Source organism: Marmota marmota, unplaced genomic scaffold (genome assembly GCF_001458135.2).
Source record: "Marmota marmota marmota unplaced genomic scaffold, marMar, whole genome shotgun sequence".
In the NCBI taxonomy this organism is placed as follows: domain Eukaryota; kingdom Metazoa; phylum Chordata; class Mammalia; order Rodentia; family Sciuridae; genus Marmota; species Marmota marmota.
Genome location: NW_026000037.1, coordinates 24,668,849 through 24,692,138, shown reverse-complemented (window position 1 = coordinate 24,692,138; position 23,290 = coordinate 24,668,849). Strand labels below are relative to the sequence as shown.

The window sequence follows — 23,290 nt, the reverse complement described above, 5'->3', positions numbered from 1 at the left end:
TTGTGCCTGCAGATTGCTCCCACATGGAGCCCTGTGTAGAAGGGGTGTGGAAACACACATGCACATAGCTACACCTTCCTGCTGTCCCCCCACAGTGACAGGGCCCCAGTGTTCTATAAGGCAAAATGTCAATGTGCCCAGGCCTCTCCAGCCTGGCCTCATTTCCTGAGCCCTCAGCAGGTCAGAGGTCAGGTGGATCCACAGCCCTGCAATTTTGGTTCCCTGATGGCTGTTCCTTTCCTCTGGCAGGGCAGCGCTGAATCCAATCCACTGTGGCGAGCACTCATTACACGGTGCCTGCAAGCCAACCAGACAGGTGTGGGGGGGACGTCAAGATGGGACTCAACATCCCCCACACCTGTGGGATGAATTCCAGCATGTGAATCCATGCCCACAGTTGCAGAGGCATTCCTGAGCAAAGGAGCCATGTGTGAGCTACATTTTGCACTGTTGTTTTCGTATTTGTTGAACAGTCATTTCTAGAGTCTGCCCCAGCCCAGCATCTCTGCAAAGGAGGGGTCCCCTCAGGATCCCTGAAGGGTGGATCAATACTCTGGGCAAGTGCAGAACCAACAACCTGCTACACAATTAGCCCAACCTGCAAAGAATTATGCTGGCATCCTGCCCCCTGGCCACTACGACCTGGCCAGGTCCAGTCCAGCTCTTCAGCAAGACACTCTGCACTCCCCAGGCAGCCAGTAACACCTCCCAGGGCTTCAGAGACATTAGAGTACCTATCTCCGGGCTGCGCTGGCTCTTCCTTCCCTCCAGTCTACTGATGGTGGCCACACTGGCCCTGAGCCCCCTGATGCTGGTGACCATCCTGCGGAGCCAGAGGCTGAGGCATCAGCCCCAGTACCTGCTGCTGGCCAACATCCTGCTCTCAGATCTTGCCTACATTTTCTTGCATACACTCATCTCCTCCAGCAACCTGAGTGGCTGGGAGCTGGGCCGCATCGTCTGCGGCATCCTAAGGGATGCTGTCTTTGCTTCCTATACTAGCACCATCCTGTCCTTCACAGCCACCGTGCTGCACACCTACCTGGCTGTTACTCATCCTCTGCGCTACCTCTCCTTTGTGTCTGGCAGAGCTACCAGGAAGACAGTGGCCCTCATCTGGCTGGTGGCCTGCATCTTCCCCACATTTCTCCTTTGGTTTAGCAAGCAGCAGGATGCCAGTCTGGAGAAACAAGACACCTCCTGCATCCTGCCACTAGGCCTGGGCACTGAGCAGAGCCGTGGCACCTTGGTCACTGTCATCCACACCTCCATAGTGTGCATTCTCTTTCTGTGCACAGCTCTCATTATCTACTGCTTCTGGAAGATTTATGCAGAGGTCAGGCCTTCAGGCATCTGCACACAAGGCTATTCCCGGGCCAGGGGTACCCTGCTAATCCACATGGTGCTGATCACACTGTATGTAGGCACAGGGGTGGTATTCTCCCTGGACATCATGCTGACCAAGTACCACCACATTGGTTCCAGCACCCATGCATGGCTCCTGGCAGCCAACAGTGAGGTGCTCATGATGCTGCCCCGTGCCATGCTCCCATACCTGTACATGATTCGCTACCGCCAGCTGCTAGGGGTGGTCCGAAACCACTTCTCACCCAGGAGGCATGGAGACATTTTTACCATTTTCCAGAACTACAAGGTCCACAATCTTGCAGGCTAGAGTGAAATATTATATGTTGAGTGCATCCTAAAGCCTTTAGGGTGGCCTCAGCTGATGTTTTAATATTTCAACAGTTGTTAAGGAGGGAACACTCTATTATAGTGACAACAAGAGCTTACTTGAAAATGAAAGCAAGTAAAGGTGATCCAGCCAGGTTCTGGTCCAAGTGGGGTCAGGCTTTGATCTGTTCCCTCCCACGGCTCTCTCCACACCATCTACGACCACTAGCCACTGAGGAAGAATCCAGGTGACAAACACACAGACACCAAAACCTTATGAAAGCTGGAAGCTGGGAGGTAGGAAAGCTAATCTTCTGACTCCTGCTTGGGTCCCTGGGCCCTACATGGGCAGTTGTTCAGGATGAGGGAGGGAAGCTAGAAAGCTCACCACCTACCTCAGTGGAAGTGTGATAGAGACACCACGATGAAGCTGGAACCTCTAAAGATCACTCTCTTAGAATAAAGATAAATTAAACTAACCATTACAAAAGATAGAAGCAAGAGATCATCCTTCCTTGACATTGTTCTGGGCAGAGGAAGAAAATTCCTTGAGAATTTTTAAGCAGAACTCATCCTTCAAGGCAGGTTATAGCAGAGTTTCAAATATATTTTATTTATTTATCTCTTGCCCTTTCAAAACCTAGTCCTGCTTGAGAAACCTCCTTCTGTGGTTGTGTGGGCCTTCTGCCAGATCTGAGCTTCAACTCTGACAAAGAAACTCCATGAAATGGGTCATAGATAGCTACACCTTACAGAACCATATGGGGAAATACGGTACAGTGAACAAGAGCAAGAAGACATAAGGTCATGGCATGTACCACAGCTCCTTGAATTCTTGGATGGTGGGTTAATATAAAAATGTTCAGGGGCTGGAGTTGTGGCTCAGTGGCAGAGCATTGCCCTGCATGTGTGAAGCACTGGGTTCAATTCTCAGCACTGCTTATAAAAAAATAAAATAAAGGTCCATTGACAACAAAAAAATATTTAAAAAAAATATTTTCAATATTTTCTAAGATATAAAAATGCCATGAAAATATGAGCAGAGAAAAACTTTTCAATTTGGAAAATAAATAGAATTTCTAGAAATAAGAGTAAAATAATTAGAATTGTAAAAAATGATTGGAGTTAATCCAGATTAAATGATGCATTAGATACAACTAGAGAAAAAAATTGCAAACAAGGGGATATGTCCAGATAAATAACCTAAAATATAAAAGAGAGATTAAGAGACAATTGAAGTTAGAACGGAAAAGATAAATATACATCCAATCTGGGTATATAACAGAGAAAATTGTGAAGAGGAAATATTGGAAGATATGATAGCTGATAAATTTTCAGGATTTGTTTTGTTTTGCTTGCAGTCCTGGAAATTGAACCCGGGAACACTTTACCATTAAGCCACAACCCAGCCTTTTTTATTTTTGAGGGTTTTTTTTTTTTTTTTTTTTTTTGAGATAAGGTGTTGCTGAGTTGCTGAAGCTGGCCTGGAACTTGGATTTCTCCTGCCTCAATCTTTCTGCCACCATACCTGGTTAAGTTTTCAGAATTGCTGAAATATCAAACCTCCCCTCCGAGAAATCCAACCAGTTACAAATAAGATAAATGACAAGCACCCGAGGCGCACATCACACAAAATTGCAGAAAACCAAGTACAAAAACAGCATATCTAAAGCTGGCAGAGACAAACAATAAGGAAACGGCAATTAAACTGGCAGCTAACTTCTCAAAAAGAAGTAGAAGCCTGAAACAACAGAAATAATATTGTCAATGTGCTGAGAGAAAATAAGCATTGACCTAGAATTTTATATACAGGAAACAATCTTTTCAGAGCCCCAAATAAAGGCCAGGATGGACACAAAAACTGAAAGATAATATTCCTAACAATACACAGGGAACTTTAAAGGATGGATTTTTGGTGGAAGAAAATTATTCCAGATGGAAAGTTTGAAATGTATGAAAACTGGCCTCGGCAGCTTAGTGAGGCCTGACCCACTTGCAGTGTAGCAAGACCTGTCTCAAAAAAATAAAAAGAGGATGGGGCTGGGGATGTGGCTTAGTGACTAGGCACCCCTGGGTTCAGTCCCTAATACCACAGAATAAATAAAAAAATAAATAGTGAGAGAACCACGGGAAACTATGTACGTAAGTCTAAAAATCCAGATCTGTAAAGAGTAATTAAAATATCTAGGGCTGGGGATGTGGCTCAAGTGGTAGCGCATTCGCCTTGCATACGTGAGGCACTGGGTTCGATCCTCAGCACCATATAAAAAAAATAAGTGAAATAAAGGATGCTGTTCCATCTACAATTAAAAAATAAATATTTTTAAAAATATCTAATTTAATGTTGGAAAAATGAAGCTGTTGCGTGACAGCAGCACATGTGTTGGAAATGTATAATTGTACCTAAAGCATTTTAAGGTTCTGACCATCTTCAGGGGGATGTTGAAGTATTAACCTAATACTGGATAAGCATGCATGTCAAAATGTCTAAGGTAGTCAAGAATAAACAAGATAAAAAGAAGGTCATTTTCTAACTACTCTAAGGAACAAATGAAATGAGTGAAAGAAAAGACAAAAAACCCAAAAGAAGGAAGAAAAGAAAACACATAGAGAAAAGACAAATAAAAAACCTAAAAGAATATGATAAAATCCAAACTAATTTAAATGAACTAGCACAACAAATTTAAATGGACTAAAATTTGATAGAGAGAAGACCAATATTGTCAGTTTTCTTTTAAACCAGAGGTATACCATTTATAAGAGGTTACCTTAAACAAACGACAGAAAATGTTTGGAAGTAAAAAATATTGATTGGAAATATAGAAAGAGAAATAGGGTGGTTTGTACTTGTAATCCTGGCTACTCGGGAGGAGGATCAAAAAATTTCAGGCTGACCTCAGCAGCTTGATGAGAAAGAAAATAAATTAAAAAGGCAGGGAAGTAGCTCAATGGTAAAATGTCTCTGAGTTCAATCCCCAGTACAGCAATTAAAAACAAAAAGAGAGGAAGGAAGGAAGGAAGGGAGGGAGGAAAGAGGGAGAGAAGAAGAGAAGGAAAGAAGGAAGGGGAGAAGGAGGAAAAGAAAAGATATAGAAAGCAATACTCACTAAATGAAAGCTAACTGAAGAGAAAATAAACTTTACAGCAAAGCTTTAACAGTAAAAAGGGTTGCTATAAAATTACACAAGTCTCAATTTGTTAAAATATCGAAAATTATCACACATTATAAGAGTGCTAAAATGTATAAGAAAAAATTTGACACATATTTGAGGGGGAATTAATGAACCAACCTACATAGAGAAAAATTTCAAGACTACTCTCTCCCTAACTGATAGATCCAACAGGCAAAATAAATAAGCAAGTAGAATTTTGAACAACACATTTGACAAGCTTAACCTAGTGGACAAATTTAAAATATGGCACTTGGCACTTGGTATATATAGTTAAGCCTGCCTGGAATCATTAAGAAAATTGCCAATATGTTACTCCATAAAGCAAGTTGGAAGTAAATTTCAAAGATTTGAGTCTTGTGCAGATCACATTATCTGAGTTCAGTACAATTAAATTAGAAATAAATAACGAAAAGGTAATTAGATAAAATATACTTGAAAATATAAAACCACATTTATGAAAGCAAAACTAATAAATTTGATTTTATTAAAATACTTCTGTTTACCAACAAATACCATTAAAAGACTAAAAATAGAGTGGACTGGGGCTGTGGCTCAGTGGTAGTGCACTTGCCTGGCATGTGTGAGGCACTGGGTTCGAATCTCAGCACCACATATAAATAAATAAAATAAAGTTCTATCAACAACTAAAAATATATTTTAAAAAAGAATAAAAATATAAGCAACAGACTGGGAGAAGATATTTATACCCTTTATATCCAACTAACAAAAACAAAGAACTTGTTTTCAAATATGTAAAGAACTATTTAATTGCCTTACATGCAGAAGGCCCTGGGTTTAATCCCCAGCACCACAAAAAACAAACAAACAAATATGTAAATAACTATTTAAAATTGGTAAGAAAAAAGGCAGAAAACCTAGTAGAAAAATAGGCAAATTGATTATGCATATCACAATAGAGGAAATCCAAATGGTTAAATATTGAGAAGTGTTCTTATCATAATTACTAAACAGATACTAACTGGAACAGTGAAATGCTCCTGAATGCTCACCATATTTAACAAACTTTTAAAAGTTTTATAATATCATATATTGGTGAAGAATTCTAATTTTGAGTGAGAATGTACTATAAATTGTACAGCAACTTTGGAAAACAGATTGAGATTTTTTGTTTGTTTGTTTATTTTTTTGGTACTGGGGATTGAACCCAGGAGTTGCTTAACCACTGAGCCATTATCCTCAGCCCTTTTTTTATATTTCATTTAGAAACAGAGTCTCACTGAGTTGCTTAGGGCCTTGCTAAGTTGCTGAGGCTGCCTTTGAGCTTGTGATCCTCCTGCCTCAGCCTCCTGAGCCACTGGGATTACAGGCGTGAGCCACTGGGATTACAGGCGTGAGCCATTGCACCCAGCCCTCAGGAACTTTTTTACTATGTTGCTTGGTAGAACCAGGAACATTAGACCCACAGAGTCTAAAGTTGTGGCAATGAGAATCATAGTTTCCCCAATGGGTCACTGTGAGTGACAGTGGGATCATTCTAACGTTTGTTTGTTAGTTACCAGACCTGTGTTCCATATCCCAAAGGATAGTTCCCCATTCTGTGCAGGGTACCATTTCCAATCCAATGCCTTAACCATATCTTTATTTATTTTTTAAAAATTTTTATTTGTTTTTTTTTTAGATATAATTGACAGTATATTTTGACCTACTATACATACATGGAGTATAACTTCCCATTCTTGTGGTTGTACATGATGTGGTGTTTCACTGGTTGTGTATTCATACATGAACATAGGAAAGTTAACTCTGATTCATTCTACTATCTTTCCTATTCCCATTCCTCCCTTTCCTTCATTCACCTTTGTTTAATCCAAAGTACTTCTATTCTGTACACCCACCACCACCTGATCATGTGCCTTAACCATATCTTTAAGAGGCTATTTCACTGCCTTTTCTGGGCTGGCAGTTTCTGTATGGTGCATGACCACAATCACATGTGCAATGGTTAAAAACACATTTTTTCCCAGCAATTGTAGATCAAAGAGTAATTAATAATGAAAATTATAATTGAATAACTAAAACGTTACATGTCAAAATGTGTGATTTGCAGCCAACAGAATTTAGAAGAAAATATGTGTTTATATATGTTTTCCTCAAGAAGAAAAAAATGGCTCAAAATAAACAAACTACGATCTAAAGTAAGAAATCGAAAAAAGAACCTCAGGTTATGTATCAATTAGCCATTGGCTGTGCCTCCCCCGGGGCTTGACAGATCTGATTAAATTAAGGATCCTACAAGGAAGAGAAGGAAGGTAGGAGGTGAGAGAGAGATACGTGATGACGATAGATGCCAGGTTAGACAGCGATTGGTGGGGAGACACGATGGGAAGACGCTGCACTGCTGGCTTTGAAGATGGAGAAAGAATCGTCAGCTAGAGAATGCTGGCAGCCTCCACACAGCGGAAAAAGCAAGGAAGCAGCTTCTACCCTCGAGACTTAGGTGGAACACAGCCAAGATTCTACTTTACTTCTGATCCTCAGAACTTTAAGGTAATGTATTGATGTTGTTTTAGACCACTAAGGGTTTGGTCATTTGTTGCAGCACCAATAAGAAACTAATTCAGTGGCCTGGGTTGGTCTGCTTTTCTGCTCCCCATGATGTTGCACCTACCAGCAGGTTAACCCTAGCCATTCACATGCAGTGGCAAGTTTTCGAGAGAGTAGAAATGCCCAGCACTTTGGAACTGGCATGGCATTTCTTCTGCTGCATTCTGGATTAAACTCAGCAACATCTGGTCCAAGGAAGAAAACAATAAGCTCTATCTCTTAATGGGAGGGACCCAAAGTCATATTGTAAGGAAAAAGGATACAGGGAAGAGAAATGTTAGGGCTCCTTTGGAATCTGTAATCACTTTGGAAAAATAGCAAGATTGAAGATGCCCTTACTTCAGTAAGAGAAACGCTTGTTCATGTACTCCATGTTCCTAGCAGTACAATTAACTAAGAATGGGAAATAATCCAAATGACATACAAGAATGAGCAAATGCATTATGGAATGTTCACACAATGAAATACTACACAGCACTAAAAATGAATACAGTTGTACACATCAATATGGATAAATCTCATAAGCATATTGTTGGTAAAAACCAAGTCACAGAAGTATATGCTTTCTAGTTTCATTAATATAAAATACAAAGACAGTGGGAGATTAGACATGTTGTTTGGTGATACATGCAATGGGCTGGATGTATTAAATGGTGAGTATCATGCTCCCCAAAACCATATGTGAACGCTCTAACCCCAAAAATGACTGTGATAGAGACTTTAGAAGGTAACTGATATTAAAAGAGGTCATAAGAATAGAGTCCTACCTGACCTGATTTGGTGGCCTTATATGAAGAAAAGAGAACTCTCTCTTCACCATGTGGGGACACATCAGTGAAAAGACAGCCATTTGGAAGCCAGGAAGAGAAGCCTCAGTAGGAACTAATTCTACCAGCACCTTCACCTTGGACTTTCAGCTCCAAGAACTGTGGAAAAAACAACAACAATATTCTGTTGTTAAGCCACCTGATCTATGGTATTTTGTTCTGGCAGCCTGAACTGACTGGTATAATAGAGAAAGAGTTCAATGAGAGAGGGGGGCGGGAATAATTAACACAAAATTCAGTGAAGCAGTGATTTATGTGGAAGGAAGGAAGATATGATTGGGAAGGGAAAACAGAAGGTCCTCAACTATGGCTAATTAATTTCTTAAGCAGGATGGTGTGTGCACACCCTTATTCCATTTGTTGTATATATAGTCCTAGACTCATTGTGGTTTCACTTAAAAGTTTTTGACTTTATGATTGTGTAAAAGTAATTACACACTCAGTAGAACCTTCCTTCAGAGTTTGCATATGGATTTTTTTCTGAGCTAAAGGTGTGATCTTCTCTTGGGAAGCTGGGCAGCACAGCAAGCTACAGCTCTCAGTCAGCCGCATAATCATGAAGGGAAACTATGGACACTCTACAGTGTGCTGTGTTGCTAAGTTATGATGTGTGGTAGGTCAGGTGGATTAACTGCATTTTGACCTATAATATTTTTAACTTGTCATGGGTTTATCAGGATGTAAATCCTCTGTAACTCAAGGAGTTTTTTTGTTTAAAATCACACAGATTTTATATACATTGTTTAATATGCAGCTTGTTCCAAATGAAAAAATTAATAAACTCTATGACTGTTAGCCTCTCCTCCAGTTTTTTCATGACACTTCTGCAAATGAGAAGTGTCCCTCATTTATTCACTGAGGAGCTAGCCTGCTGGTTCCACAACTCCTAATCATGTAACTTGCTGGTTTGAGAGGGCCACAGTTAGGTGATGTCAGGGTGGTTGCCCCATGCTTGATACCCAGGCTGTTCCTCTTCGTTCCTGATCAGGATCCAGCCACATCAATCATATGAGATTTCTAAGGTGTCTTAGTCTTTTGCTGTTGCTATAACAAAATACAGGACACCAGATTATTTTAAAAAGAAAAAATGTTTATCTGCCTCATGGTTCTGGAGGTTGAAAAATCCAAGAAAATGTGCTGGCATCTGCTTAGCATCTGGAGAGGAACTTATTGACTGCATCATAACATGGCTGAGGATATCACATGGTGAGACAGAGCAAACATAATATCATGAGTCTCTCTTCTTCTTTTTATAAAGTCACTGATACCATCATGGGGGCTCCTTCCTCAGGATATTATCTAATCCTAATTACCTCCAATTGCCATTAATATATGAATTTCCAACAAATAAACTTTTATTTAAAATATTTTTTTAGTTGTCAATGGACCTTTATTTTATTTAATTATATGTGGTGCTAAGGATCGAACCCAGTGCCTCACACATGCTAGGCAAGTGCTTCACCATGGAGCCACAGCCCCAGCCCAACAAATAAACTTTTAAGGGAACATCTTCAAACCATATCATCAGGGAACTGTCACTGCTCCAAGGGTGAGCATGTATCATAGTCACCTATCTACGGAAGGAAAGGTTTGGATGTTGTTGGTACAAGACTTCAGGCTCATTTGACAGCGTCTTGGCCCATAGCAGCCATCGGTAGCCACCAGAGAGCAGAGTTCTGATCTCTCCTCACGTTCCTGGTGCTACAACCAGATACAGCCTTCCTTTCACTAGCAGGTAGTTTTACTGGGAAACCTGAGTGCAACCTGAGTGTGGCTGGTGAGATGCCCCCCTCAGACCTGGAATCAGGAGCCAGTGTCAGCCATGGTGGTCAGTGAAACAATACCTTCCTATGCAGCAAAGACCATCTCCTCCATGCTACAGTCTTACCTGACCAATACTAAGGACGGTACTGTGGTGTGGCCTGGGTTGTGGTTATGCAGGCCTCCTGATCATTCTGAGCCTTCCAGCATCTTTCAGGACACTTTTTCTCTGCTTAAACCAGTCAAGGATTCTGTTGCTGTGACTCAAGACATGGATTTATACAGAATTTGGTACTAGAAAGCAGATTTGTTACAAGTTGGGGCTTTAAATAATAGCAAAAGAAGGATTAAATTTCTAGGAAGCACTGGCCTAAATACTCTACATGATCAACAGGATAATTCTCGCCAGAAATTTGTTAATGAACACAAGCCAAATCAATACTAGTAGCATTATTACTCTTAGAAAAATAAAATTGGGCTGGAGGGTATAGCTCAATGGTAGAGAGTATGCTTAGCATGCATAAGGCCTGGGTTGAACTCCCAGCACCAAGGAGAAAAGGAAGGAAAAGAGGAAGGAAGAGAGGGAGGGAAGAGAAAGGGAGAGAGGAAGGCAGACAGGCAGGCAAATGGATTATTCTGAAAAGAAGAGTAATGAATGGGAGCTAGCCCTACCAGATGTATAGAAAACGTGATGCTGGTCGGAGGCATGGAATGAAATTTAAAGTTCTGAAATATTTCTAAAGCATCTGTCATTCAGGTTATTAAGCTATTGTTCTGCAAAAACTGCCCTTCATACTCTCTTTGTAAGGGTGAGACTAGAGTTCTGCAAATTCTCCTTTATCAGCTAGTATCCTGCCTGGCTTTGCCAAAAGGCATCATTCATTTGAAAGAGACTGGAAAGCCTGAGGGGTGACAAGACCCTGATGCTTCATGTCTTGCTCCATGTTGCTTTATGTTGCTCTTCCCTTCAGCAGAAACAGTTGGGTCTAGTTTCTACCCTGGGTGAATAAACTCCATTTTTCTCACTGTACTCTCACAACAGGCTCTGATATCAGGTGTGTGGGGGTTTTCCCCCATATACCTGCTGAGTGTCTTCTAATTCTACCTGATAGAGTGACACTATCTATCTGGAGGAACCATTTAATCAGATGTTAATTGAAAGCCTCAGGTTGATTTACCTGTGATTCTGACCTACTAGCTAAAAATCCAGGTTTCCAAGATCCCCTCTTCAGGTTCAATTAGTTAACTAAAGCAGCTCATGAAACTCAAGGAAACGAGTTCACTGATTTATTGTAAAGGACATTACAAAGAATACGGATGAAGAGTGGTGCATGGCAAGGTGTGGGGAAGGACTATGGAGCTGCCATACCTTCTCTGCGACAGGAAACTCCATGTGTTCAGGTGTCCATCCAGAAGCTCTCTGAACCCTCTTCTTCTAGGGCTTTATTGAAGGCTTCATTACACAGGCATGATTGATTAAATCCTTGACCACTGGTGATCAACTCAAATTTCAGTTATAGCCACTTCCTCAGAGATTGGCAGGAGTGGGGGGTAGGATAAAAATCCAAGCCCTAATCCTGCCTTGGTCTAGTGGGCATGGCCAGCCATCCGTCAGGTCATTAGCATACCAAAGAGACTCATCACCTTGAAGATTCCAAGGATTTTCAGAGTTATATGCTAGAAATAAGGAGAAAAGCCAAATATTTATTTCACAATGCCACACACTCTTTCAGATATTTTCTCCTGATGGGCCCTCACAAGTACCAGCATCCTCTGGGCAACGCTCCTTTCTCAGAGGTCTGAGTCTCAGTGACACAAAGCTCTTCTCTGTGCCTCTATGTTCTGGTAACTCCAAATGCTCCCCTTTGTCCCATAGTCTTTGGGGGAACAGCTGCTTCCTTAAGGTCATTATCTCTCTCAGGATCCCTTCCCACGTGTTTAAACATGTTCAAACAATTCCATAATCCGATTCTTTTGATTAAAATGACTAATAGGGTTTTGTTTTTCTTATTGGTTCCTGATTAACAAAATTAGATAAAACATAGACACACGGATATATAGATAATAGATAGAGGATAATAGATGACAGAAAATGATTTATAGAAAGAGATGGGTAGATATTTGGACAGATGGGGAGATAGATCATAGATGATTGAGAGAAAGATAGTTGGATGGATAGAGAGAAAGAGAAAGAGATAATGAAGTCATTCCACATAACTGGGAAATAATGTATTATTCAGTCAATCAGCTTATGACACCTGGGAAACTATCAGATAAAAACAAATCCTAGATTAATCAAATATTTAAACATAAAATTAAAGTCATAAAAAGCTGTATTTTGTTATACTCTCAAGGCGTGGAAGACTTTCTAAATAGGATCTAGAACACACGAATGTTACAATGAAATGTTCATTTATCTATATAAAAAGGATAACATTTTACAGAGAAAAGTATCATAAGGGAAACAAATAGACTAATCCAAAAATTTTGACAAATGTGTGCTACTAATATCAAAAAAGGCTCATTTCAAGTCACCCCATTGCCTCAGGATGCTGGGTGGCAATAATGGCTAGCACAAAGGGGAGCAAAACCACGTACATCATAAGGCAGGGAGAACAAGAGAGAAGGAGACTGGGACCCCACAATCCCCTCCAAAGACCAAAGGACCTGCCACTAGGTTCCATCTCTTCAAAGTTTCATCACTTCCCAATAGAGCCACTCTGGGGACCAAGCCTTTATCACATGGACCTTTAGGGGACATTTAATATCCAACTCATAGCACTCAATTAAAAATTATCAAAGAACACACACACACAGTCCACATAAAGGGCAATGGCTGTGGCTCACAAACACATGAAAAGGTGATGGATCCCACCCGTTGCTGTAGTTTGGATCTTGAATGTCCCTCAAAGGCACATGTGTTAAAGGCTTTGCCACCAGGCTGCGGTGCTATAGGGAGAGGGTGGAACCTCTTGGAGGTGGGGCCTACCAAGAGGAAAAGTCATTCTAGGTTTGCCCTCTAAGAAAATGAAATGGACAGTCCCTTCTGCCATGTACTTCTACCATGATGTGCTGCCTCACCACAGGCCCAAAAAGCAATGTGCCAACTGACCACAGACTGAGCCAAAATAAACCTTTCTTCCTTATAAGATGATTATCTTGGGTATTTTGTCACGTAATGGAAAGCTAACTAACACACTCAAGTAGTGGAAGTAGGAAATAAAATGACAGCCATATGCCATTTTTCACTTTTTCTTTTTCTTTTTTTTTTTGTTTCTTTGTTTCTTTCTTTTTGATACCAGGGATAGAATCCAGGACAAACTGGTCCCAGTGCTGTGGTGCTTAAACATTGAGCCACTACCCAGCCCTTTTTATATTTTATATTGAGACAGGGTCTGACTAAGTTGCTTAGGGCCTTGCTAAGTTGCTGAGGCTGACTTTGAACTGTGATCCTTCTGACTGAGCCTCTAGGATTATAGGGCTATACCACCACACCCAGTAATTTCTCACTTCTTGACTTGCTAAAAATTCAGGATATGTAAGAACACTAACTGTTGTTAAGAGTATGATAAACAATGCTTGTGAGAATATAAATTGCTCAAACCTCCAGAGAGCACGATTTTTAATAAACAATGACATTTTAAATACACATAGTGATAATTCTATGCAATAGATCTCTATGACCTTGCCCGTTTTACAGGTCAGGAAACTGAAGCACACAGGATTACTGCACCATACGAGCATTTTCCTCCACACCCCTGCTCAGGGATTCCCCTCCTAGTTATTTCTATTTAATTTGTACGTTTATAAATTAAATATATCCAAGGATATTTACTGTAGTAAAATACTGAGAATAGCCAATCTCCCTCCACAAGAGAAAAACCTAAATAAAGTGTAAGGCACCCATAAATTAGAATGTAATGCATCCAGTAAATAACTGAGGCATCTAATATGAATTTATATTTTAAAAAAAATTACCAAGAGAAATTGTTGACTTCACATAGGGATAGCTTATATCTATTCTCACATTATGGAACTGATAAAAGCTGGACAAATTCTATAAAACAAGTATAGAATGCATTGGAGAGAGTGGTCAAAGCAGGCAGAAATTAAGGGAGAAAGTATTTAAAACAATAAAACTCATGGGTTGTATTCCATATTTAGTCTGGCTCTTCCCCTCTGGGTGTAATGGCCCATGAGAAACAGAGCTTGAAGCTCAAAAACACAGCATGACTGGGAAGGGGGTGGGAGGGCCGATATCGCAGACAGACAGGAACCCCCACGTGTGCATACTCCTTCTCTTCAAGGTGTGGTCTAATTTCCAAGCTTGCGCTGGTAGGAAGGACTCCAAGAAACTATGCAAAAAAAAGCTAATAGCTAGAGGAAAATAACTGATCAGGATTTACTACAGCCACAGCCGCAGATCGACAGAAATTGAAGTGTAAGTACTGCCAAGGGGAAGAACCCTGAGGAACATGCTGGGCTCTCATTTCAGATCCCAGGAAGGACAAACTGGTTCTGCAGTATGAAAAACAGGCCCAAGGTAACAGGAGACCAAAGAAAGAGGCAGGAAGATCCAGGATTTAAGAAAGATCAATTTATTGAGGGGTTACTGTCATAGGTGGCGGCAAGACCAGGTGGATTCTTTTGATCTGGATCGTAAGTTGGGGTTTATAATGTAGTCTGGACAAAAATAACTTCATCCAAGCTGGAACATATCTGATTTATCTCAAGGTAATATCAAAGTCATCAGGCACACCTCTGGTGATCTAATTACTTTGTTTACAGTATGTGGAGAAACTATGAAGGAAAATCCAACTAGGGTTACTCAAGGGCAATTATGGGGGCACGGCCACAGACACATGACTGATTTAATTGGTATTTATACAACAGGAGCAAGGGGCATGCTAGAGGAGCACAGGTAAAATTAAAAGGACCTATCAGGTAGACCGCAGAACATATTCAGATTGAGGCACAGTGAAGGGAGAAGATGGAAAATGTAGGAAGGGTGTGGGAGATACATGTGACAGCGTAAAAAAACAAACACATGTATCTACATCTGGAATTCCAGGAGAAGTAAGAAATTGAGAGAGAAACCACATCGAAAGAAATACTAAGTAGGATTTTCAAAAAGAAGTTAACTCAGGTTAAAGATGGCCTATGGAAACCAAAGAAGATAAATAGAAATAAAACAACATATTACACTTAAAAATTACAGAAACACATTCTTTTAGATGGTAAAAAGTGAAATAGGGCTGGAGTTGTAGCTCAGTGGTGAGAGTGTTCACCTCGCACATGTGAGGCACTTGGTTCGATCTTCAGCACCACATAAAAAAACAAAATAAAAGTATTATCCATCAACACCTAAAACATATCTTTTAAAAAGGGATATTCTTTAAAAAGTGAAATAAAGGCAATTTCATTTTTTAAAAATGAATAAAATTCTTTACCAAAAACCTGAACAAGAAGTGCTGAACTAAGATGCAGTCTTGAACCCAGGTGTCCTTCAAGGTGCATGAAGCACAGGAAGGAACAAAGGAAACCAGAAAGATAAATAATACAGATCTTATACAGCCAAAAATGAAAGGATATTTAGGGTTGAAATATATATAAAAATAAAATAATACTAATTCCAGCAAATGAAAATGGACTAAATGCTCCAATTAAAAACTGAATATTCTCAAGCTGAATAAAAATAAATAAATAAAGCCAAATACATGCTATTTATAAAAGACACCCAGGAAAAACAGGAACACAGAGAGATTGAGCATATAGCCCTCTGACAGATGAGAAAAGCAAGGTCTCAGATCCTTCAGAGATGGAAGTCTGGGTCATCTCCTATATTAGTTTTTAATTACTACAGTGAAATACCTGAAGCAATTAATTAATAAAGAGAAAGGGGTTATGTAGCTCAGAATTTAAAGGTTTGAACCAAGACTGAGCAGAGAGAGGGGCATGAGTTTGGGCTTCTAGAAAGGGTAGCTTATCATTGGAGCAAGCAGTCACACTCAAGTCAGAAAGCAGAAGGACTGAAAGAGTGGGACCCCACAATATCTTTTCAGGGCACCCCCAATGCCCTGAGAACCTTTCACCAGGACTGGTCTCCCAAAGGTTCTACCACCTCCCAATGGTGTCACCCTGGGGACCAAACTCTTAACATCTAGACCTTTGTGATTTGCTTCTCATACTTAACCATAAGCATCCTCCACCTGGCAAACAGCAAGACCAGCCATGGTCATGCTGGCCAAGGGTGAAAGAATCTGGAAGGGGTAAAAGATGAGGGAGATGACTCATGTCATCTCTCATCCTGGGACCAGCTACGACTGTATGGATTGTAGTTTTTATTTTTTAATTATTATGTTCATCAGCTTTTGAGATTATAACAGCATACTGTGATAATCAACTTATAAAGAGGAAAGGTTTATTTTGGCTCACAGTTTGGGAGGTTTTCTGTCCATGATTGATTGGTCCATGGCTTTGGGCCAACAGAGACCCATCCTAGACATTTATCTCATGTCTAGGAAGTGAAAGAGGAAAAGGAAAAAACTATGGTCCCAATATTCCATTCAAGGATATGTCCCCAGTGACCTAAGACCTCTCACTAGGCCCTGCCTCTTGAAGATCCCACCACATCCCAATTATCACATCACCCTGGGGACCAAGCCTTTAACACATGAGCTTTTGGGTGAGTTTCCAGATTTAAACAACAGTCAACGACTCTCTTGTGCTAATTTACTCCAGACATCGTGGCTTTCCACTGCCTTGAAGGGGTCTCTGAGCCGTACTGGGTTTGTATCTTCACTCTCAGAGAAGAAGTAAGGACATTGTATTCCTGTAACCATGTAAAAGTGACAAACTGGACAGAGTGGGAAGGTGCAAACTAGCCAGGCGATGCCAGAATGAGATGCACAAGACACAAGCCTTGCTTCTACCACCCTGTCCCCAAGGCCTTCACTCTCACCAGGGCCAGTGGGCTTCAGATTGTTTTGTGAAAGACTGAAGAACCCACTGGCCCTGTACCTGTATAACCCAAAGATAAGGACATGTTCGTGTCCCTTGGGGTGAATGAGCCTTAGGTGGCAGATCAATTCCAAGCTATGGTAGTTCAGAGGTATTTTAGAAAATGGAAATGTGAGTTGAGACTAATCACATGCATTCCTAAGCAAGTGATGACTAGCCAGAAATGAACAAGTTCATTACTCCCCTCTTCTCTTCCTTATTCTCCCTTTCCTTCCTACCTATTTTTATGAGAAAATAAAGAGAAAAATCCAGACCAAATGTTTGACCTTGTATTTTCAATAGAAAACATCTGAGGAGGGACTAAAATCCATCCCTAGAAAATGTAATTGCCCACACATGGATAAAATGGATTATCTGCATAAGATAACCCTCCATGAGAGAAGCCATGCTGTACACTCCCCCAAAACACCAGATTCCTAGCTGCCCAGTGCCTTTGTCATGCCAACTACCTGCCTGCAGTGCTGTGCTCTGCCAACCTCAGCCTCCTTGGGTCTTTCTATACTTCCTCAAATTTCTCTGAGCCCTGCAGCCAGCCCCCACATCTGGTGCTCACAAGGCAGGCAACAGGTGACTTCTCATCTGCCTCTCGGTAGGTTTTTCTTTTTCTTGTGGTGTTAGAAATTAAACCCAGAGCCTCGTGCATACTAGTTAAACACTCTACCACTGAACTACCTCCCCAATTTTGCCTTTTGATAACTAATCTTGTCTCTAAAAGAAGCCTGAGCTCTTTAAAAGCACCTGTGCCCCTAACCCGTGAGCACATTCAGCACAGAGACACACTGTTCCATCTCTTCCTCCCTGGAGCTGGGCTTCTTAATATGCCACTGCATGGGATATGGCTGGAGTCTGTAGGGAACAAAGTCCCAGTGCAGTCCCGGTAGTCCAGACCTAGCTGGCACAAGGCCAGGCTTCAGGAAGCAAATTCCAAGAGGTCACCACCTACTGACCTCTTGGCTCAGGTCAGGGGCTACCACCTGGCTCAGCAAAGGTGACAGGAAACCAGGACTCCTTCCTAGAAAAGATCTGTCCTTGGAAAGTGCAAATATGGGAAAATAAACGCCTTTCTTAGTTTGATTTAGGGGCCTAAATCCTCAGAGAACTTCTTGCTCTTTCCTGACAACCACCAGGACTGTACCCGTTGCCAGAGATCTGCAGGGTAACAGATGGACCATGAGCCTGAACAAACACAGGAAGAGAGATAAGAAGGCACATGGGCTTTACCATGAGGTGCTGATTCTGGAAGGGATCAAAAGGACACTTGAAAACAGTTATCTGCTCCTGAAAATTGAATGGACCAGAGTGGACTAAACAGAGTGTTTGTTCTCTCAAGACCAGCAAGGGGACAGAGGGAAAAGAGCACTTACGTGGGGAAGCTGCAGTGCTCCAGGAGCCCCCACCTTTGGTGTCTCCTGTCCAGCCTGCGGAACACTAGAATTGAGGTGCCTTGTAACATGGGTGGTGTAGCCCACATTTCAGGCTGAACCCCAAAGGCTGGAAACAGATTGAGAGGGTCCCGGAGCTAAGGCTCATGATGACAAGCCTCCTACCAGCCTTATGCCTGCTCCTCACCACTTGGTGGGACAGAAGGTCCTTTCTGGGCTGCAGATGAGGTGCTGTGCCCCGGATGTCTGCTCTCCAGGAAAGTCACACAAGAACCTGGCAGGTGACATTAGGCAAGACTAGTACAAATCCCTTAGCTTATGGGGCCTTTTCCCAGGCAGCACTGTGTGCCCTGGGGCCAGATGTGCCAGGTTTCAATCTCTCCAGAGGAAGGTGTCTCAGTGGCCCAGCTTCATAGCATTTCCTTGCTGCCCAGGGGGACAGATGAGAAAGATGGCACATTCTTCCAGGGGAAGAGAGAGACACACTCATAACACATTCTTAATTAGAGTGGTAGATCTAATACTCAGTTTACCTCTGCATTCTTTATATATATATATTTAGTTTTAGGTGGACACAATACCTTTATTTATTTTTTTTATTTTTATGTGGTGCTGAGGATCGAACTCAGTGCCTCATGAGTGCTGGATGAACGCTCTACCTCTGAACTACAACCCCAGCCCTTACCTCTGCATTCTTCATAAACACCAGAGAAATGCCATTGCAGACTTACACAACAGATGAACCCACAAAAAAAAGAGATGGGGTGGGGAGAGAGAGAGAGGGAGAGAGGGAGGGAGGGAGAGGGAGAGAACAACAGATGGGAGAGGCCAACGGTTTGTTGGAAGAGAGGTAAGCAGATGAGGGGTAGGAAGTCCTTTAGCAGGGCCAGGCCTGAGCCCAAACAGAAGCAAAAACAGTGAGAGGAAGACAACAAAGACCCAGATCCATCCTGCTGGAGGTGAGAGAGGCTGGGGCTGGATTCTGAGTGGGATAACCAGGGTCACCACCTGTGTGAGGAGCCCCAGAGGCGCCCACTCTAGGACACTCCACTTATCTGAGCAGGTGTGAAGCCCCAGGCCCACACAGGTGGCTGCTCAAAGAACATTGTGGTGCTGAGACCACAACCCACTCTCCCACCAGGCTGCTGGGAGCCCACTGACTCCATAAAACAAGAAACTGAAGGATTCTTTTCCGAAGAAACTGAAAGATGAACAACCAACAATAAAAATTAAAAAAATAATAATAAAAGCAAATCTCCTTTCAAAAAAAAAGAAAAAGAAACTGAAGGAGCCAGACATTGAGTGGAACATGTGGAGTGTGTGGGTATCGGCCAGCCTCGATGCTGCACAATCACCCCGTCCCAGGTGCCCAGCAGTTGACAAGGACTACTGATACACAACAACTCACACACCTCCAATGCCTCACCCTTAAATAATACTAAGTCCCAGGAACAATTAGGGAAATATTGGGGGGAAGCTTCCAAAGTGCAATACAGAGAACAGAAGTGCTTCAGAGAAAGTAGGAAGTTACTTAAGGAGGCTGAGTGAACTGGAGGGTGCCAGGAACATAAGAGGGTACAGGAACATAAAGAAACTTGAATTATACAACAGAACAAACAGAAAATATAGACTCCATGATGTGAGAGGAAGAGATGCTTTAAGAAGGGGAACAAACAGTGTCAGAAACACCCATAACGTCTGTTAGAAACTCCTAGAAACAAAGAACTACAAAAGAAATGATATATTCAAATAAGCCTGAAAGATAAATATGAAAAAAAAACAACCTACCAAATAGAGAAAAATAATAAAATTAGAAGACCAATTCAGGAAGTACAACTTATAATACTAGTGTTATGGGGCTGGAGCCTTCTGAGAAATTGAGGCAGCACAAAGACCCATCCTTCAAACCCTGATTCTTGCCATCAAGTCAGAAAGATTTCAGACATGTATGTCACTCAGAGTAATGGGAATGCGTTTATTGAAGGGATAGGAAAAGGGAAAGGGGACACTCTCAAGGGAGAGAGTAAGTCATCTCAGAACAGGGACAATGTACCTCCAGCTTTTTGGGGGGACCCCAGAGAAGTTTCCAGAGAGTCCCACCCAGGTCCACCTCTTGATTTTTAACTGACAGAAAGATGACGTCAGACTTTTAGGTCCCCATTGCCATGGCAACTCTAGGTTATCTTGCCCTGTGCTGAGCAGTTCTAACTGGATTCTTAACCATACCTTCTTACAGATTTTATGGTTAGGGGGAACTATCCTTATCACAGGATCTGGTTACAAAAGTCTTCCCTTTCAGGGTAACTGGATTCCTCTTATCAACATTTTGGGCCTTCATTTCTCCTACAGTTAACAGGTGGTTTGGTGAGAAATGGGACATTATTCTGTCCCTTTAGGCTAGGCAGGGCTTCAGATAAATTGCTTCTTAGAAATGAGAGCATGTGAAGGTCAGCATAGTGGGCCCATTTTATAAAATTAATCTCTTAACCTCACGTTCCCACCATCCTTGTCTGTCTGTCCCCTAAAACTAGGAGTTCCAGAGGAAGAGAAGAAAGGATTTATTATAAAACGTTCAATAAAATTTCTCAAAATTTGATTTTCAGATTAAAGAAGATTGGAGGTGTGGCTCAGTAGCAGAGTGCTTGCCCAGCACGCATGAGGCCCGAGGTTCCATTACCAGCACCAAAAAAAATTTTAAAATAAAAAAGGACCCACTGAGTGTTCAGCACAATAAATGAAAAAAAAAACTTCATCAAGTAATATTACCAATGCATATCAGAACAGCAGGAATAATGCTAAAACTTTCCAGAAAGAAATAAAAGTAAATAAGTGACCAAGGACCTGAAAATGGAACAAATAGGAGCAACACCTTTATAATTCAAAGGGAAAATTATTCCCCCTAGAAGTTAACACCGAGTTAAACTATTAGTCAATTCTGAACATAAAATACAACATCTTAGACATTCAAGGTTTCAAAAAATTTAGCTAAGGAAGCTATTGGAATGGAGATTAAAACAAAGCCAATGAATTAACCAAGAAGAGGGAAATAATCCAACATGGTAGATATAGAATCCCCCAGACGATGGAGAAGAGAAACCCTAGGACATGGGCTGTACTGCAGGGCTAAAGAAAACCAGGCCCCTGGGGGTGGGAGAAGAGACACCCAAAAAAGAAAAAGAAAGGAAGAAATTGATAGACTAGGAATGCATTTGACCATGCAGAAAATACATGGGGAGGTTGTTTACACAGTCATTAGAGTCTGAGTAACACTGGAAAATTAAACAAAAAAGAAGCAATGATTAACACAGGAATAATGAACAGTTTTATGAGGAAGGAATCATAGATACTGCTGAGGTAATCAGTGACCAATATTTGCATAATCATAATGTAAATATTAGTTAAATTATCAGTATGGATTTAACAAAATAAAATTAATAAAAGCGAACTCATCCCTCCTACTCAAAGACATTTTTAGGTGTCTTTGTTAGAACAGGATTGGTTTTACCCAGAGTCTACAATTCCTGTCTCTTTCTCCTTATGAATACTATATGTGGGAAAAATCTCTTGCCAGGATGGACAACTCAGTGTCTCTATGGGAAACGATTTCCTCTAAAGTTTGCAAATCACATTACAAATCTTACCAATGAACAGGCTTAAGTGGCATAATCTGAGTCCTGGAGATACAAACAAGATTGTCTGCATATTTTTTAGAGATAGCCTGACAGTTCTCAGGGAATAGTGAGGTAGAAACATAGGTTTGGGGTGCAATGATAAAATATTTGGATTCTAGATTCTGCTGTGCTCTAAACAAGTTATGCTAATTATTTTAATCAAGTCATTCAACTCTGGGCCTCTGTTTCCTCACCTTTCAAGTGCTAGATAATATGTCTCACAAGGTTATTGTGAAGGCAATGAACTATAACACCAAGAGGCACTAATTGAGCACTTAACTACACACTAGATTTAGTGACCACATTTTCTCTCAGTGATCCTATAAATCAGGTATCATTGTTTCCCCTGTTGTAGGGACAAACGAGGCAAGGCACCAAAGATAGCAGGAAACAGTTTTATTTGGCTGCAGCCAGGTTCAGAGGGCACAGCTTTTGTTGTAATCAATCAATCCCCTGAACCCTGAGTTCAGGGAGTTTCAGAGTTTTATACCCAGCATGTAAGAGGAGGGGCTCAGATGTTCACAGTCTGCAGAAGTTCACATAAAAGCAGCTTTTTCTTTCACTGTTTTGGGCAAGTTAACTCTTCAAGGACAAAACCTGAGAAGGGGAGAGCTTCTTCTCCCCTTTCTTTCCTCCCCCTGCCAGCTGTTACCATGGAGCCCAATTGTAACTTATCTTAAAAATGTGGACATCTCTTTGAAGCCCAGCTCAAGGCCAGAGGCCTTATTTGCACATTTCTACAAAGTACTATACTGGATATGTTTGTGAAAAACTAGTAAGGGGGTGTCCAGCACCTGGAGTGCTGGTATCTTCTCGGCCAGTGGCCAAATAAACAGGGCGACACAAAAATAGGAAGTTTATCTACACTGGACTCTTTTGCTGGCATTCCCTAAAATCAGCCGTGGGAGGAGGGCTTTTCTGTGGAGAAAGGGGGTGCCACTTCACCCCCATTCCACAAATAAGAATATGATGGAAGAAACATAATTCTACCTACAAAATTCAACCAAGAAGGCCCATCTAATAGTGCACAGGTTTCAGCAGTTATTTCCTGCTCAAACTTTTGAAAACCTCTATTTCTAAAATATTGGAGTGCTTCTGTTAGACCAGGACGCAAGAAAAGACCACTGACTCCAATTAAAATCAAATTAAAGCAAGCTTATTATTTCCACCGGCCGGGCTGCCTCTCCTTCCCAAAACGGCGGGAACAAGACAGCACC

General features: G+C 41.3%; 1 protein-coding gene across 1 annotated transcript; it reads left to right on the top strand.

Moving 5' to 3' along the window:
* The first annotated feature begins 266 nt into the window (after positions 1-266).
* On the top strand, positions 267-2,052 carry Gpr148 (G protein-coupled receptor 148). Its single transcript, XM_015478912.2, has one exon. It carries the CDS (start codon positions 611-613, stop codon positions 1,673-1,675), a length of 1,065 nt encoding a protein of 354 aa, XP_015334398.1. The 5' UTR covers positions 267-610; the 3' UTR covers positions 1,676-2,052.
* Positions 2,053-23,290: the final 21,238 nt, after the last annotated feature.